General features: G+C 47.6%; 3 protein-coding genes and 1 long non-coding RNA gene across 13 annotated transcripts; 2 read left to right on the forward strand and 2 right to left on the reverse strand.

Moving 5' to 3' along the window:
• Positions 1-1153: 1153 nt before the first annotated feature.
• LOC120816674 (uncharacterized) lies at positions 1154-1644 on the reverse strand. The gene is made up of 3 exons (XR_005711860.2): positions 1503-1644; positions 1363-1410; positions 1154-1291 (listed from the first exon to the last, which is right to left on the reverse strand). It is a non-coding gene; the product is annotated as an uncharacterized LOC120816674 (long non-coding RNA).
• Positions 1645-1985: 341 nt separating this feature from the next.
• Positions 1986-6387, forward strand: LOC120816663 (armadillo repeat-containing protein 1). 9 transcript variants are annotated; one of them, XR_013467240.1, is made up of 8 exons: positions 1986-2089; positions 2697-2884; positions 2963-3054; positions 3427-3622; positions 3695-3811; positions 4169-4243; positions 4707-5003; positions 5432-6387. XR_013467240.1 is itself a non-coding variant. In XM_078100077.1 (8 exons), the coding sequence occupies exons 2-8, from the start codon at positions 2723-2725 to the stop codon at positions 5762-5764; spliced, it is 1083 nt and encodes a 360-aa protein (XP_077956203.1). In that variant the 5' UTR covers positions 1986-2089; positions 2697-2722; the 3' UTR covers positions 5765-6387. The 9 variants fall into 9 exon arrangements, 6 of the variants coding, with proteins under 6 accessions (XP_077956203.1, XP_040028391.2, XP_077956205.1 ...); XM_078100077.1 differs by having other exon boundaries at positions 4707-4814; XM_078100079.1 differs by having other exon boundaries at positions 2000-2106; positions 4707-4814.
• Positions 6388-7300: 913 nt separating this feature from the next.
• On the forward strand, positions 7301-13476 carry cyp7b1 (cytochrome P450, family 7, subfamily B, polypeptide 1). 2 transcript variants are annotated; one of them, XM_078100074.1, is made up of 7 exons: positions 7301-7418; positions 7575-7690; positions 9186-9322; positions 9409-10026; positions 11773-11982; positions 12057-12235; positions 12393-13476. In XM_078100074.1, exons 2-7 carry the CDS (start codon positions 7617-7619, stop codon positions 12684-12686), a joined length of 1512 nt encoding a protein of 503 aa, XP_077956200.1. In that variant the 5' UTR covers positions 7301-7418; positions 7575-7616; the 3' UTR covers positions 12687-13476. The 2 variants fall into 2 exon arrangements, with proteins under 2 accessions (XP_077956200.1, XP_077956199.1); XM_078100073.1 differs by lacking the exon at positions 7301-7418 and having other exon boundaries at positions 7533-7690.
• On the reverse strand, positions 12848-17945 carry LOC120816662 (adipolin). Its single transcript, XM_040172451.2, has 8 exons — positions 16790-17945; positions 16318-16422; positions 15908-16031; positions 14847-14971; positions 14374-14485; positions 14212-14293; positions 14045-14123; positions 12848-13823 (listed from the first exon to the last, which is right to left on the reverse strand). Exons 1-8 carry the CDS (start codon positions 16940-16942, stop codon positions 13725-13727), a joined length of 879 nt encoding a protein of 292 aa, XP_040028385.1. The 5' UTR covers positions 16943-17945; the 3' UTR covers positions 12848-13724.
• Between the last annotated feature and the right edge of the window lie 131 nt (positions 17946-18076).

Raw genomic sequence — 18076 nt, forward strand, 5'->3', positions numbered from 1 at the left:
TAATAATGGGAGATACAAAACATAGCTGTGAATATGTATCAAATATTCAGGATTATTAAATAGCAGAAAGACTCATTAATACTCCTAATTTAAAGACTGCTGATGACTCTACATTCTAATAAGATGACTATAAGCAGTTTAGTTGACATCAAAATGAAGCTTAGCAAGATGTAAAATCACATTCTGTAGGTTAAAGAATTAAAGGAAAAAGTTAATTGTAGGAGGGTTTCCAGACCTTCTTACATTGATGTAAATCTAAAGCCGCCTACTTGGACTTCTCATGTAATAAACAAGTGGCCACTATTGTTATTTAATAGAACTCATGATCACATACAATCAAAAACACAGAGGAAACAGATGTTTTACTCAATTATTATTTTATTCAACGTATGTCAATTTAAATGAGAGGACCTATGATTGAACTCTGCGGAACACCACAAGGAATCGCAATCTGACAAAACCGAAGAAAATTTCATTTTAATCAGAAAACAAGACCAATGAAGACCTGAGTGTGTGATGAGACACAGTTTATCAAGATATTTTATCAAACTGGGTGATTATAATTGTGGAGTTAAACATAATAGTAAATATATTGACACAGCACATTCCATATAATCAAAATGTGTTTCAGATAATGAATAACTTCCTCAGATGTATATATATATATATTGTTTGCATTGTTGGAATGATTGCTAATTTGATTTAATTTTAGCTCTTTTAGATGTCATAGTATATTTATTTCCACTTCATGACGAAGTGTTGTTCATATAAGAAATATTACACAACACCTCATTATCATCAGTTCCTTCAATCAGGCTATATTTGTCCCTTTCATCTGTTTCATCACCACTATGAATAATCCACACGGTATCGTCACATCCTGCTGAAGATATTCAGATGGAGACTCCCTCTGGTGGATGGTGTACAGAGTTGTCTTTGCTGCAGAGGTTCTTGTACAGAGTCTTGGTGTTTCCTGTCACTGTGGGCTGCACAGCACAGTAGTACACAGCAGAGTCTGACACTGCAGCAGACGAGATCTTTAGTGGAACCGATGTCTTGTTGATTGTAGCATCGAATCTGTCCTTCTGGAACTCTGGAGAATTATCTTCTGTGTTCAAAGTATGACGTCTCAAAATGTACATCAGCTGGTTATTGACTTCTTGTTTGTACCAGAACAAATATGCATTAATGCTACTACTTATTTCAAATGTACAGTCAAGAGTAACTGTGTGTCCTTCGGTACCGATGACCTCTCCTGTGGACTGGGTCACTGTGTCTTCTCCTGAACACTCTGAGGAAGAAGAGATGAATCAATGAAGATGATTGAATGAAGCAGAACTATCGGGAGCTTTAAAGAGTTACCGAGCCAGAGAGTCAGAATCAGCATGTTTCCCATCCAGTGTTTCATGGCTGCCGTGAGAGGAGGAACAAAGACACGTTGTTGGATATCCACTATTTGGGTTCACATATCTAGAATGTTTCTCCACCAGCTCTGACTCCACCTTTTACACATGTGCAACACTCAGCCAGGCGCAGTCAGGTTGCTGTACAGAGACTGTGGGTTTCGGTCCCGGTGCTCAGATGTACACAGATTCCCTCATCCGGTCAGTCCTCGTGTCCCTGCGGCTGGACAGAGTGACGGCCTTGATAGTTACTGGACAGCGGTCACCGTTGGGATGGACGAGAAGCTCCACTCACCAAACACGCCGTGTGGAGGACAGTCAGGCCTCTGCTGCCCCCTGTAGGACAACACCAACCACTACACTCAGGTACCGGCCATTATTTCACCTTCTGGGACGTAGTACAGTAGAAGGTACAACTTGTACCCCTGAGGTGTACTACAGTAAATAGTACAACATGTACCTCTAAGATGTAGTAAAGTATCAGTGTAGTACAGTAACTATCGATATATCTCTGTCGATATAATATATCGGTGGATGTATAATACACTCGGTGGTGGGTGGGACCTTCAGCTCTAAGAACAACGCAGCCCATTGGTCGGTAGGATCAGAGGGCGACCAGCCGTTTACTCACAGGCCTTATTGTTGACACGTGGCCTCGCAGCTTCTCAGAAGAAAGAACATCAGGGGTTTGTTTACTCTCGCTGTAAATGCATATTTTATTTACTGTAAGCACAAACTAATCCGTTATCAAGGACGTTTCCAGCGCGTTAGCTGTCGCGTGCGGTTCAGGTTATCTAACGGAAGAGGAGCTAAGGAACGGCTAACGTTAGCCGTTAGCTTGGTGCCGGTAACTGAAGACGGGTGAGCGCCGTTAGCATTAGCATTCCTCCACAGCCCTCGGCTCCCACAGCGGTTCTAACCGCGAGATGCGCCATCGGACCCCCGGGCCGGCGGGTCGAACACACCCGCTTCCGGTGGTGCATCACGGTGTTTGTTGTCACACAGAAGCTAATGCTAATATCTGTCGATGTAACCAAGAGTGTTGCTGAATAACCTCCCTTACTAGACCGGACATCGACTCTCGGCGGTCTAGTAGGTGATGTTAGTTTGCACATTTCAGAAGAAGCGAGAGGTGAAGACCAGAGACAAATCAGAACCACCCTAAACCCACATGGCAGAAGAAGAATCCCGCTAACTGTTCGATGATAATAACAAGAATTGGGTTTGCTAGTTTAAAAGAGAACATAGCTTTTGATTGAACTTGGAACATGAATACTGAATGACTGTCCCCAGGGCCCCTCTATGGGCCACCCGGGGCCATGAGCGCAGAGCCGGACCCGCTGGCCGTCGTCAACCAGCTGAGGGACCTGGCGGCCGACCCCATGAACCGCAGGGCCATCGTCCAGGACCAGGGCTGCCTGCCGGGCCTCATCCTGTTCCTGGACAACCCCAACCCCCAGGTGGTCTACTCCGCCCTCCTGGTGAGCCTCCGCCCGGACACGGAGCAGATGAGAGGCGTCAATGTCACGCCTTTGCTGAGCTGTGGTTCTTGATGGCAGGCCATCCGGTACCTGGCCGAGCACCGGGCCAACCAGGAGCAGCTGAAGGAGGAGCTGGGGATGCTGCCGAGCCTCCAGAACGTCACGCAGAAGTGAGTCAGGAACTTCATGTCCCCGTCCTACGCTCATCAAACCATCAGTGACCTCACTGTGTCGACCAAATACCTTTTTATTTCTTTGTTGCTTAATAAAAAGAAAGTGGCAGAATCAGAAGACTAACCTCACGTCTATAAGCATTATTAACAAATAGGTCAACAAACCTGAAACACACATGAATGGAGCAGAAACAGAAGGAATAATAAACTAATTAGGTCCTTTTCAATAAGTAGATTGACAATAGATTTGTTTAAGTTACTTTTTATTTGTTGGATTCTAAATCGGAATCATCATCAGACACCAGTTCAGTAAAATAATTGAGACGGAAACCATTAGAAAGTTCACGCTTTTCTGGTTCTGTCGTCCAGGTCCACGACCCCCGGGGAGACCAAGCTGCTGGCCTCTGAGATCTACGAGCTCCTGCGATCCTGCTCCTCCGGCTCCTCCTCTGCGCGGGCGCAGGAGGCCGTCAGCAGCCGCCGCCGCAAAGCGCAGTTCTTCATGGGCTCCAGCAACAAGCGGGCCAAGACCGTCGTCCTGCACATCGACGGCCTGGATGACTATGTGAGCAGGACCTTCGACGTCTGCTTCTTCTTCTGGTTCCTCCGCACGTAATGCTCCTCCTCTCCCCGTCAGGGTCGCAGGGGTCAATGTGAGGAGGCGCTGTTGAGGATCAGAGGCGTCATCAGCTTCACTTTCCAGATGACCACGAAGAGGTGCGTGGTCCGTATCCGATCGGACCTGAAGGCCGAGGTGAGGCGGTGCTTCTTCTTTTCGCCGTCCGTGTTTGACCTGGAGGCTTCGCTCTGTTTTTAAAACGAAGCCCAAAAGGTCGTGTCAATGATAGTTTTGGTACCTGGATCTCCTGCCAGCTGAAAACGAGTTATTTCAGTAAGTGTTGACCTCATCACGACTAAATAGACGTATATTAAGGTGAATCTGATTCAATTCAATCTATTCGGTGCATTTCTACTTCTTGGCCAGTGAGCGTCGGCTGACGACAGATTGAAGTTTCTATTGACCCATTTAGTTTTTAAAGGGACTCAACGGACAGAACAAATGTTTTTTAAAATGTGCCGATTTGATAAAGATCTGAAACCTGTCCTTCAGGATCTGGGCTCTGCGATCGCCTCCACTCAGGTGATGACGGCTCAGCAGGTGGTGAGAGCGGAGAACGGGGACGAGGTCAGGTTCTATGACCCTCTACACAAGCTGTTTATAACACTCGATACGGCAGCTGTTATTACATAAATGCTTATTCATTATTTATTTTATATTTCATTGTTAAAACAAGCATGTTACAATTCACTTTAACGTGATAAACACAAGGTTTGAAAGTTACTGGAGGAACAATGTGTTCCAGCAACCTGTCAATCACCAGCTAGGCCTCAAGCTGCCGCTGCTTTGGGGTCTTTCATCTCTTATCGGGGAAATCCTTCTAAAGGTTCACGACTCAGAGAAGTTTCTCTACTTTAAGTGTAGTCAAAGATGGAGACCCTCAGTGTAATCACATTCAAGTGAAGAGCCTCTTGGTCGTAATGGCTCCTCGGCAGGTGACCCCCAGAGGACCCGACACGCTGCCCTGTGGGACTCCATTAGCCTTGTAGGTCCCTTACGAGGCCGCACCGACTAACGCTTTCGTCTCCAGGTCTTTGTCCCGCTGGTGGAGGACGGCTCCGCCCCGGCTCAGCAGGGCGTGGACCTGCCAGACTACCTGCCGGAGGAAGACAGTCCGTCTCAGGAGCCCGACAAGGCGGTGAGCCGGGTGGGTTCTGGCCCGGATGGGAATAGCTGGCTGGGCGCCGCCACAAACTTCCTGTCCCGCTCCTTCTACTGGTGAAATCCGCCCGCCGCAGTGAACGCAGAAAAAGAAAACTGCAGGATCGTGGTTTCAGTTTGAGCTTTCTGCAAACGGGTCACACCAAGCGGTCCTAACAGACAGGAAGTGAGTGACGTGAGCAGAGAGTCCCTTCCTCCCTCCGGCCTCTGGGTCATTATGTGTTCGACCCGGAGACCGAGCTGATGTGTTTTTGAGGTCGGGCTTCGGTCGGCGGTGCCTTTTGGTCCTCTGAGGCGGTTCTGTCCATCTGTGTCCTCATGACTTCATCAGGTCCACGGCCTCCGTCACCAGAGGCCTTTAAATGTTGTAGGTGTCTCCCATGTGACTGCATGAGCTAGGATAGCTGCAGCTAACCGCTAACCCATTAGCCAAACTCCCAGGGATGTTCTCTTGACGTCCAGCTGCCATTTTGTTTGATGATAAGTTGTAAGGGCCGAGCTCGCTGGTTGTGTTTGACAGTAAGTCAAGTTCAAAGGTCACCATAGTGCAGTCAAAGTTATGTCAGTGTTCTGCATGATTATGTTTCTGTACAGCTTCTCCGCTTAAAGATCATCCATCCATCTTCACACCGCTCATCCTGCACACGGGGTCTTGGGGGGCTGGAGTCCATCCAGCAGACTTCATGTGATAGACGGGTTCATCCTGGACGGGTCACCAGCCAATCACAGGGCTACACAGAGACACACAACCACTCACACACCTACAGGCAACTAGAGTCACCAACCAACCTGATCCCCAGAGCAGGTCTCTGGACTGTGGGAGGAACCCGGAGAACCCGGAGAGAACCACACAGACACGGGGAGAACATGCAGACTCCACACAGAAAGGCCTCTGGGCCGAGTGGAACCAGGACCTTCTTGCTGTGAGGCGTCGCTTAAAGACTATTTATTATAAAAACTATTTATTTCCATTTGTACCCTTTCTTAAAGGGATTATGAATATTCCGCTTGGAAAGTAGGGTTCTTAACATGTAGAGAACATGTAGAGTTTTACAGCAGCAGTGTTTCCTCTGAAACGGTTAAAATGACCTTTAATGAACGTTTCTCCTCCTGATGTGACGCTGCCGTTTGTCCACCTGTGAGTGGTGCTCATAGCTCCGCCCACACCACACTCTGGCCAATCACATTCTAGCCCGTTGTCAGCAAGCTGCTCTGTATTTGACCGTCACACACTAATCAGTTGGTAAAGAGTAACTTATTAGAAATACTACAAGAACAATGTCAAAGGTCAACGTGCTGGTCTTTGACGTTTTAATCTTAGTTACATAATATAACTGGTTTTATGTAACTATGGAGAAGCACAGTTAATGTCACCTTCATCTTCATCATCGAGCCGTTCTGTTGAGATACTTTCAAACCAACTTAACATGTTTGCAAATTGTAATATTAACATTTAGTTTGAATAAACAATATTTAATATACATAAAATGCAAATTAAACACAATGTATGAATGCAATGGATCAATAAATAAAACTGCTAATAAAACTGATCTGTTGGTCTGTTTTAATTATTGCTCTGACGAAAACAAAAATATCTCATTTCTGAAAGAGGGATTTGGTGAAAGGGAAGGCTACCTGTTAACCCTCTAACCTGTCTACCTGTTAACCCGCTAACCTGTACCTGCTAACCTGTCTACAGTTTACCCCACTAACCTGTCTCCCTGGTAACCCACTAACCTGTTAACCTGTCTACCCGTTAACCCACTAACCTGTCTACCTGTTAACCCAATAACCTGTCTACCCACTAACCTGTTTACCTGCTAACCTGTCTACCTGTTAACCCGCTAACCTGTCTACCTGTTAACCCGCTAACCTGTCTACCTGTTAACCCACTAACTTGTCTACCTGCTAACCTGTCTACCTGTTCCAGTAACCGATTATTTTCTTGAGTTCATCCGCTGCTTGTAGTGTCTGTTTGGACGTAACGAGGCCACGTGACTTGGCTGTGGGCGGAGTCATGACTCGTCACTGAGGAGTCTCGTTGCTACATGAATACAAAGGAATGTGAACCTACTGAAGGAACTGAAATATCACTAAAGACATGATGATATCTGTGGTTCAGTCCAGAAGTTATTGTTGCTGATAAAGTTGAACTTGTATTTGTTTTTAGTGAAAATCAGTTTAAGGTGTAGTCTTCCTATTAGTGTTGTTAATGCTATTATCCGTGTAAAGTTCTTGTTGAAATTGTATTACTATAATATAATTAAAATTAAATTAAAAATAAAATGAAGATTATTAGAGCCTCTAATGACATCACATAAAAATCAAAATAATTAAACCAGTTTCATTTCATTGAACTTATTCTTTAGGTATCAAACATCACGAGTTTCCATCTTGTGTGATTGTAAAAAATCAGTGTACAATAACTGTCAATAACTGTATTGAACGCATTAGAGCAGCTGACGTCATGAAGTCAGCGGATGTTCCCGCTGCAGAACGACCGTCCTCCGTCCTCATGTCTCCGGGAGTCCTTTCCCGGTGTTGTAGGGACTAAGAAACCCGATCCATCGAAAATAATCCGGTAGTTTGACTGTTAAATAGCTCTGCTTTTATTCACCATAAGTGGTTCATTTTTCTAGACAATTGTGAAAAAGCGCCGCGGAACTTATTCTGAAGGGCGGGACCGGATGTAGTCATGCGCGACTGTGGTTAACTTCACTGTGTTTCCTTTTTTCAGTAATCGGGTCCTCGGGTCGGTTCTCCGGATACAAGCAACGAGATGTCCCCGATAATGCTGCTGCTCCTCGGCCTCCTGCTGCTGATACTCGGCCTCCTGCTGCGACGCCGCAAGAGGTACAAGTACCTCTGAGCAAGAGGAGTACTTTAAACTCGACTCACTGCTAGTGGAGTACTTTAACCTCTTCTCACTGTTAGTGGAGTACTTCATCTACTCACTGTTAGTGGAGTACTTTAACCTCTACTCACTGTTAGTGAAGTACTTCAACCTCTACTCACTGTGGAGTACTTCAACATCTACTCACTGTTAGTGGAGTACTTCAACATCTACTCACTGTTAGTGGAGTACTTCAATCTCTACTCACTGTTAGTGGAGTACTTCATCTACTCACTGTTAGTGGAGTACTTTAACCTCTACTCACTGTTAGTGAAGTACTTCAACCTCTACTCACTGTTAGTGGAGTACTTCAACATCTACTCACTGTTAGTGGAGTATTTCAATCTATACTCACTGTTAGTGGAGTACTTCAACATCTACTCACTGTTAGTGGAGTACTTCAACCTCTACTCACTGTTAGTGGAGTACGTCATCTACTCACTGTTAGTGGAGTACTTCAGTCTCTACTCACCGTTAGTGGAGTACTTCAGTCTCTACTCACTGTTAGTGGAGTACTTCAACATCTACTCACTGTTAGTGGAGTACTTCAACATCTACTCACTGTTAGTGGAGTACTTCAACCTCTACTCACTGTTAGTGGAGTACGTCATCTACTCACTGTTAGTGGAGTACTTCAGTCTCTACTCACCGTTAGTGGAGTACTTCAGTCTCTACTCACTGTTAGTGGAGTACTTCAACATCTACTCACTGTTAGTGGAGTACTTCAACCTCTACTCACTGTTAGTGGAGTACGTCATCTACTCACTGTTAGTGGAGTACTTCAGTCTCTACTCACCGTTAGTGGAGTACTTCAACATCTACTCACTGTTAGTGGAGTACTTCAACCTCTACTCACTGTTAGTGGAGTACGTCATCTACTCACTGTTAGTGGAGTACTTCAGTCTCTACTCACTGTTAGTGGAGTACTTCAACATCTACTCACTGTTAGTGGAGTACTTCAACATCTACTCACTGTTAGTGGAGTACTTCAACATCTACTCACTGTTAGTGGAGTACTTCAGCATCTACTCACTGTTAGTGGAGTACTTCAGCATCTACTCACTGTTAGTGGAGTACTTCAACCTCTACTCACTGTTAGTGGAGTACTTCAGCATCTACTCACTGTTAGTGGAGTACTTCAGCATCTACTCACTGTTAGTGGAGTACTTCAACCTCTACTCACTGTTAGTGGAGTACTTCAGCATCTACTCACTGTTAGTGGAGTACTTCAGCATCTACTCACTGTTAGTGGAGTACTTCAACCTCTACTCACTGTTAGTGGAGTACTACTTCAACAGACAGGTGAATAGGCGGGTAGACAGACAGACGGACAGATGGACAGATGGACAGGTAGACAGATGGACAGATGGACAGGAGGACAGATGGACAGGTGGACAGGAGGACAGACGGACAGTGTGAAGATCCCTGAGTGAAGGCGTCTCTTGTGTCCTGCAGACGAGATGGTGAACCTCCGCTCATCAAAGGCTGGATTCCGTACGTCGGCAAAGCTCTGGAGTTCGGTCGCGATGCCCACAAGTTTCTAGAAGAACACAAGAAGAAGTTTGGGGACGTTTTCACAGTTCGGCTAGCAGGTTGGTATCTGACCTCCGAGACAAAACCAAAGGTTCAAAGGTCAGTGCGTTAAACTAATCCCAGTGTGTCTGTGCTCCACCTGCAGGTAAATACATGACCTTCGTCATGGACCCTCTGCTGTATCCCAGCGTCATCAGACACGGCCGACAGCTGGACTTCCACGAGTTCTCCGACAAGGTGGCGCCCGTCACCTTCGGCTACCCGCCCATCCGCGGGGGCAAGTTCCCCGGCCTGCCGGAGCAGATCGGCCGCACCTTCCAGCTCCTCCAGGGTGACGGCCTCTCGGCCCTCACGGAGAGCATGATGAGCAACCTCCTGCTGCTGTTTCGTCAGGACCACCTGGGCGGGCCGCCGCCGGGGGGGGCGAGCGGCGACTGGAGGAGCGCCGGCATGTACGAGTTCTGCAACTCCATCATGTTCGAGGCCACCTTCCTCACCATCTACGGCAGGCCGGCGTCCGCCAGCCGCCACTCCGACACCGGCCTGCTGAGGCGGGACTTTGTGCGGTTCGACAACATGTTCCCGTTGCTCATCGCTCAGATCCCCATCAGACTGCTGGGACGGACCAAGGCCGTAAGGGACAAGCTGATCGACTACTTCCTGCCGCACAAGATGTCCCGCTGGGCCGACACTTCGCTGTTTATCAGGACGCGATCAGAGCTGTTTGAGCAGTACGACGCTCTCGGGGACGTCGACAAAGCAGGTAGACAAAGACACAAATTCACAAGTATCAGTGGCCACTTCCTGTTTCCTGTATGGAACTCACGTTAGGCTGTAAAGGAACTCCATCATGGTCACATTACTTTGTGTCCAGCTATAAATGGCCTCACGTCTCCATCGCTAAGCTAAAGGAGGACTCTTGGAGTTACGACGTCCAGTTGTCTCATTTGGACTCTTTAGGATTCAGTGACGTCACTGATGTGTTTCTAGTCTCTGATCAGGAATCAGAAACATTTATTACCAAAATATGTTACAAGGAATTTGACATGACATCAGACAGTAAGACAATGGACGACAAGACACATAAGAAAACATTTGACAATTTGACTCTACACCAGGGGTCTTCAACGTTTTTCAGGCCAATTGTAAGAATATGTGTTCAAGATTTGGTTATCAAAAATTCAGCCGAATGACTTCTCTCGTTCTGGGAGATTTATTTGTCAGATCACAGGTCAAGTATCAGCGCTGCGTTTGCAAAGGCAGGAGCAGTTCAGGCAGCACACAGGCCGGAAGAACAACTCACTAACATCAGCAAGAACATCATGTTTTATAACCCTTGAAAGACGGAGAAGGAAAGATTTCTATTGGCCCTAAACTGGCGTAGAGGAGGACCTTCCACCTCCCGCATCTAAGATCCGGTCACATCCAATGTCCAGACTCCTGACTTAACGTAAACATCGTAAACAGAGTGTGTATGTTGAATAGTGTTGGTGTGTCTCTAACCCCCTTTGGCTGGTAAATCTTCTAGTTGACCCGCAGACCTTCAGCCAGGACAGAAACTGACTCCCCATCCTGTCAGACTCGTGTCTGACTGCTCGGCACATCCTGCGTCCCCCCCTTACCTAACTCTTAAATCAAGACAAGACAGCGAACCCCAACTAAGCCCATGAAAACAACTTTTGATTATCACAAGCTCCTCCAAACTGATGGCGAGATGGAGCAGGGACCCCCTGTCCTACGGAGTTTGGTCCCCCATCTTTTACTTATGAGCTCTGCGCTCTTCAGACGTGAGCATGAATGGATCTGGTTGGCTGGTGGCTGTGATGTCGTATCAGCATGAATGGATCTGATTGGCTGGTGGCTGTGATGTCGTATCAGCATGAATAGATCTGATTGGCTGGTGGCTGTGATGTCGTATCAGCTTGAGAGCTGCTGAGGGACTGAAAGACAACGTCTCCTCCATCAATTTATCCGTTTCTACAACATGTTGGATTCATGTGTATTTAAAGACAATAAATACAATTCTGATTCTCAAGACATTTAAGTGTAGAAAAAATTGGTTGAAAAACCCCCCTGTTGAAGACTTCTGCTCTACGGTATAAAATATACGGCTGTGTTGGGGGAATATAGAATAAACAATTAAAAAATAAAGGAATTTAAATTGAAACTAAAAGTTAAAACCATACTCTGGACACCTGTGTTGTGAGTGATCATGTGATCATGATCATGTGACATTGTAAACAACCAATGAGTGTTCAGACAAACAGGAGTTGAGCTAGTAGCGTTAGCAGCACCGCTAACGGCTTTCAGTTACGCTACGATGCGTTCAGGGTCTGCTGTGAAAATATCACCTTATCGTGATATGTTCACAGGTAATCTGTAAAGTGTAGTTTTAAATAGGATAAATGCAGATGTTTTCAAATTAATATAAAATAGATATTAGAGATGAATTATGATGCATTGAACTCTTATTGAGTAACTTCCATTGTTAATATTAATCCCCCTCCAGCTCAACACTTTGCCATCCTCTGGGCGTCGGTGGGAAACACCATCCCTGCCACCTTCTGGGCCATGTACCACCTGGCGCGTCACCCCGAGGCCCTAAGGGAGGCGCGCCGGGAGATTCAGTCCGTCCTGGGACTCGGGGACGGAGTCCCGTTCAGCAGCAGCCGGGACGTGAGGCTCGACAGGGAGCAGCTGGAGAAGCTGGTGTATCTGGGTCAGTTCTGCTCTCTGTGACTCCTTCTGTTGTTTAGAGGAGATAGAGTAACCTCTGACCCTTCTCGCCCGCAGAGAGCGCCATCAGCGAGAGCCTCCGCCTCTCCTCGGCGTCCATGAACATCCGCGTGGCCCAGGAGGACTTCAGCCTGCGGCTGGACGCCGGGCGCTCGGTGGCCGTCAGGAGGGGAGACTTCGTTGCCCTCTACCCTCAGACCATGCACATGGACCCCGAGATCTACGAGGAGCCACAGGTACGGCCCCTGAGTCTGACCTTTGCCCCCCTGAGAGCATCATTTGGCCGGCGCTATCTTTGATCTATTGCAACCAGCGAACGAGAAATTGAGATGATAAATGAATAATAACATCTAATCATAAAATGTCTTAACTTATCTTCTTCTCTTGTTTCAGTCGTTCCGAGCCGGCCGCTTTCTGCAGGACGGCGTGGAGAAGACTGACTTCTACAAAGACGGCCAGCGGCTCCGGTATTACCTCATGCCGTTCGGCTCCGGGTCCTCCCGGTGTCCCGGACGGTTCTTCGCCGTTAACGAGATCAAGCAGTTCCTGTGCGTGCTGCTGCTCTGTGTGGACCTGCAGCTGGAGGACGGGCAGCCCGGGGCCACGCTGGACGCCAGTAGAGCCGGACTGGGGATCCTGCTGCCCGCCGCCGACGTACGCTTCCGCTACCGGCCGCGAAACATGTGACATTCGCCCGGCATGGCGGCCCCCCGGCGCCCCCTCAGCCAATCAGCAGCTTTGGGTGTCAGTAGATGCACAAAACTCAATTGCTTTAGATCTTTTCATACCACCATCTCTGATACACGGAGACATTATTTAGACGGTTGAATAGAGACCAATACTATGTGTACTACCAATACTTCACGCTGTTCTTTATTATTTACTGTCATTAGTGTTTTAAAAGAACAGTCCAACATTTCAGGAAACAATAGCTTAGCACAAATACTTGAAAAACATCTACTCTCCAACTATTCTTTACGTTTCTATGATGCTAACAGCACCAGAGACGGCGTAGCATTAGCTCAGGCTGAACCCTCACGCGTTGGCCGTCTACATTCAGGACTTATCAAGCGGCGTCAGGTTTATAGTCATCAACCAGCTAACTAATGATTAGCATTATGCTTCAACTGGTTAGCTCAAAGTCCAAACAGAAGCTTCTAGAAACAGGCTAGCCGCTAGCTGAATGCTATGTTTTGTGACATCCAAGGGAGACGTCTTCCGGATTCAAAATGTTAGCATTAGCACAAAGCTAGCCAACAGGAATCCACCTTCCAACAGCTCCAAGTCCGTCCGATTGTTGAGCCAAACAACAGCTGTTCAATCTGGTCTTTGTAGTAAACAATCGATTGTGACGTTTAGCTTCACCTGCTTTAATATTTAGTCCATGAGTTAAATAATTGGGTTAAAATGGTGTAATGCTGATTATATCCAAATGATGAAAATGTTCTTTCCTATAAAGTGATTTGTGATTAATCAACACTTTTGTAGTCTGTTTGTTTGTTTGTTTTTGTGTGTTTGTTCACATCTTGACAAAAGGAAAACACAACAAACTGAGCATTGTGTGTGTATATATATATATATATATATATATATATATATGTATATATATATTTAATGAGAGTGATGATTTGTCTGTCCATCAAGTGGCACTGAGGCAAACAGGACGGGGAGGAGCTCCTGTGACCTTTGACCTCCGAGCTGATCAGGTAAAGAGGTCCGAAGGGTTCAGACTCCCAGCAGAATCCCAGAGAACAAGGAGTCCCGCAGGACGCTGAGGGCCGACCCGCTGGAGTTATCCACGAAGACCGACACGTACTCCGCAGCCTGCGAGACACCGAGGGACACGGAGACACACGGAGACACACACAGGTTGATTTATATTCTGCTAAACGGTTTGTTTCAAATGGAACTTTATCCTCATGTTTACGTGATGCAATGACAGATATTGATTATTGATTTGGTTCCTAATTGATAGCCAGGGGCCTTATTTAATGTTTTATTACTTCTCAACATTGGGGGAGGGGCCTCGTGTCACATGGTCTCACCTGCAGATGAAGAGTTCCTGTGAGCAGGATGCTGAAGGTTCCTCCTGCAGCCGCCACGCCCACCACCGAGTCCACAGAGCTGAGGAGGACAAGGGATGAGCCGTCTGACCTCCGGACGCAGAAGAAGAAGATGAGGAGACGGACGAGGACGAAGAAGAGCTACTCACAGGTTGCTCTGGCAGAGCGACTCGATGCACACGGCGGCTCTCACGCTGTCTCGGAGTCTCGCGTGGCCTCGGTCTCCGCTGTCTGACGCAGAGGAAGCACACCGTTACTCCTCAGCAGGTCAGCTGCTATAGGTCGCTCTGAGTCACGTGACCAGCTCTCACCTATCAGCAGGCTGGCGGTCAGCTGGTAGAATCCGGACACGGCGGCTGTGAACCGGCCGCTGCTGCTGTTGAAGCTCCGCCCCCTCTGGAGGCTCCGCTCTGAGTCCGAAGGCTGCAGGGGTCAAAGGTCAAACACAAGGGCCCACGACATCACCGTGGGATCCTGTGTGACACGTGTGGGTGGGTGTGTGTACGTGTGTGTACGTATGTGTGTGGGTGTGTATACGTGTGTGTACATGTGTGTGGGTGTGTATACGTGTGTGTACATGTGTGTGGGTGTGTGTACATGTGTGTGTACGTGTGTGTATGTACGTGTATGTACGTGTGTGTGTGTGTGTGTACGTGTGTGTGTGTGGGGGTGTGTGTACGTGTGTGTGCGTGTGTGTACATGTGTGTGTGTGTGTGTGTGGGTGTGTATACGTGTGTGTACGTGTGTGTGTGTGTGTGGGTGTGTGTGTGTACGTGTGTGTCACCTGACTAAACGGCTGCAGCTCCAGCAGGCTGCGTCGAGGGACGATGACGTCCTGGTGGAGGCGACCGAGGAAGGAGGTGGAGACACGAGGAGTAGCATCACACTGAAAACACACTCCTTCCATGTCTGAGAGGAGCAGGAGGAGGAGGAGGAGGAGGAGGAGAGGAAGATGATGGAGAGAGAAGCGGGGTTAGAAGATCTCATTTGACCAGAGTTACAACACATTACACAAGTCTTGATTTGTGTGTTTACCAATCCGAGTACCGCAACGAGCTGGCCGCAGGGGGAGGGGCTTAGGCGCAGAGGACGGCCCAGGAAGGGTTAGCTTAAATGCTACTTTAGCACCTGGTTCATCAGAACCGTGGCGAAAGGTTTTCTCCCCTGGCTTAAGTGAGTTTGAGTGACAGATGGTTCATCCAATCAGCTGCCTCCCATTGTTTCTAGACAGCTTCCCATGTCGGCCTTCTGTGAGAATTGAACTAGTCTATTTATTGCACAGTGGAGATAAAAGGTCGTATTGACTAATGGGTAAACACACTGAAATATGGAAACACACACACACACACACACACACACTAACACACAAAGTAACCGAGACACATCATCAGTCAGCAGGAATTTCAGGAATCCGGCCGCTGAGCCACAAAATTACCCCTATTAAGGACTCAGACAGGCTGCCTCCACACACACTCACACACACACACACACACACACTCACAAACACAGCCTTGTTTGTGTAACCTACATACAGAAAACACGGCGTGAGAGTGAACAGTGTGTCTCTAGTAACCGTACATGCAGAACACAAACAAAAATATTCTTCTTCTTAAAGACACAGCTCCACGTGTTAGCCTAGCTTAGCACGAACACTGGGAGCAGAGGGAAACCGCTTGCATGGCTCTGTCTCAAGTTTGGTGCTTTTCGTACGTTTAAAAAGCTGCACTATAAATGATGGTCCAATAGACCATAAAGCAGGCGATGCTTTGGGGGCGGGGCTACACGCTGATTGACAGGTCTCTAAGTGGTGTATACTTTAGTGTAAGTTGAGCGTGAGGCTCTCACCTCTGAGTCTGAGCTGCAACTCCTGGAGGACCTCCTGCTGCTGGGGAAGAAGAGGGGTGGTGGGTCCCGGAGGCCCCCGGGGTCCCTGAGGTCCTGGAGGTCCTGGAGGTCCTGGAAGACCATGCTGACAACAACAGAGGCCGGTGCACCATTAGAATACAGCCTGTTATCGATCTAATACGACTCATTTGGGAGGCATTAGATATTTCCTCCCAAAACCAGCAGAAAGTCAGCTAAACGTTGTGTCACTTCATCGTTGGTGCCATGCGCCCAAATTAAAGCGCGTTCTGCCGTAGAACAGGAAGTTGTTGATAAGAGTCCAGAATTTGCAGACCTCCTGGCCCCACCCCTCCCCCTTAGCTCCGCCCTCGGAATCAAGCGTTAAATGTTTTGTCCCGCCGTTGTCAGACCTTTGAGGTTCTCCTGGTCCCTTTGCTTCTCCGGTTGTCCCCTTTGTTGGAGTTTCTCCTGAAGATGAGCCAGGAGCTGAGTGGAGACACTGAGGCCAGCGGCTCCTGGAGAAAGTCGGTTTATAAATGTTGCTTGTAAAGTATACGGATGAATGATAACAATAAAGATGAATAAAGATTAATGCTGTTTCATATTAATGTTAATTAGCTGTTAGAGGTTATGATGAATTATGATGAATTGTTATGTAATCATTATTGTTATGATTATTAATGTTGCTGTTCCTTCTTTTGTTATTGGGATCAATATATTGTTGTTGTATAATAATAAACAGCGGCTGTCACAGCTACAACATTACTGATGATTAGCTATCTGTGGCTAACACACCTAGCCGGTCTCTACTGAGCACGTGCAGGTCTCCGCTGACAGCTGCACGTGCTCAGTAGAGACCAGGAAGTGACCTTTGTTCCTCACCAGGATCTCCTCCTCCAGGACCTCCTCGCTCTCCTCACTCTCCACTTCCTCCACGCTGGCTGCCTCCACCACTAGCGCCACCATCACCATCATCACCATCAACGTCAGGCCCAGTTGCCCCCCCGCGCCACCCTGGGTCGGCCTGGCCAACATGCTGGGGGAGGTTTGGTGGAGGAGGAACCAGAGGTCTTCAGGGGTCTTTGAGGACTCAAAGCGTTCCCATGATGCAGGTGGTGAGTCTGCTCCTCTATCGTGAAGGGTGGAGGAGAGTCAGCTTCTCCTTGTGACTCCTTCTTTCTCTTCTCCTGCTGTCAGAGAGGTGAAGCTGCTGTGAACACAAACTGTGTGTGTGAGAGGAAACTCTCTGTGGGTGGTTTGGTTCCTCCGCCTCCTCTTTTTCCACCTCCTTCTCCTCGCTCCCTTTCAGTCGTTTACTCTGCAGACGAGTGACGACGTTCTTCTTCTCTGATCCTCCTCAGTTTGGACGTGTCTGCCCAGCCGAGTCTGTTTTTAATGTCCCTCCTTGACTCCTCCTCCTCCACCTCCTCCTCCTCTTTCTGTCTTCTCTCTGACAGCCTCTGGATCTGAAGCTGTCACCTCGTCTGTCCTCAGTCTGTCTCTAAAAGGTCTCCTTAGCGCCCCGTCTCTCTTCTATCATCACCCTCTTTCTTTGCCTGCAGACGTTGTTCCTCCTCCTCCTCCCCTTTTCCTTCTCCTCTTCCTCCTTATTGCTTATACACATTTGGAATGACTTTTACCACTGGAGGTTTTAATGGCTCCAACTGACACACAAACACACATAAATAAACACACAACCCCCCTTCTATCAGATAAGGAGGGCGGTGTCTTCAGTGTGACAGGATGATGAAAGTTACTTTGGAAGTTGATCAAACAGCAGCGTCCGTTTCCTCTGAATCTGACTGAAGCAGATAGAGACGCACACACACACACACGCACACGCTCACACACACTGCGTATTATTACATCATTCATCGCTGTTGTCGTGCCGACAGTGAGCTGCAGCTCAGTCAAAGAATCTGTTTCATCTTCACAGTTTATTCTATGGAAGTGGATTTTATGTGCAGAGGCGAATACAATAGCGCCTCCTGTGGACGTTTTGCAATGTTTCCCCTAACATTATATCAACGGGGCACCCGCTGCTGGCCGATCCGTTACTACCCCCCTACCTGGTCGTAAACCTTGGGGAAACCCTATTTTATGTATTAATAAAAATAATAACATGATATTACACCCAATGAGGGCTTTAGGGAATTGGCAGGAAGTTGC

This window comes from Gasterosteus aculeatus, chromosome 3 (assembly GCF_964276395.1).
Source record: "Gasterosteus aculeatus chromosome 3, fGasAcu3.hap1.1, whole genome shotgun sequence".
Classification (NCBI taxonomy): domain Eukaryota; kingdom Metazoa; phylum Chordata; class Actinopteri; order Perciformes; family Gasterosteidae; genus Gasterosteus; species Gasterosteus aculeatus.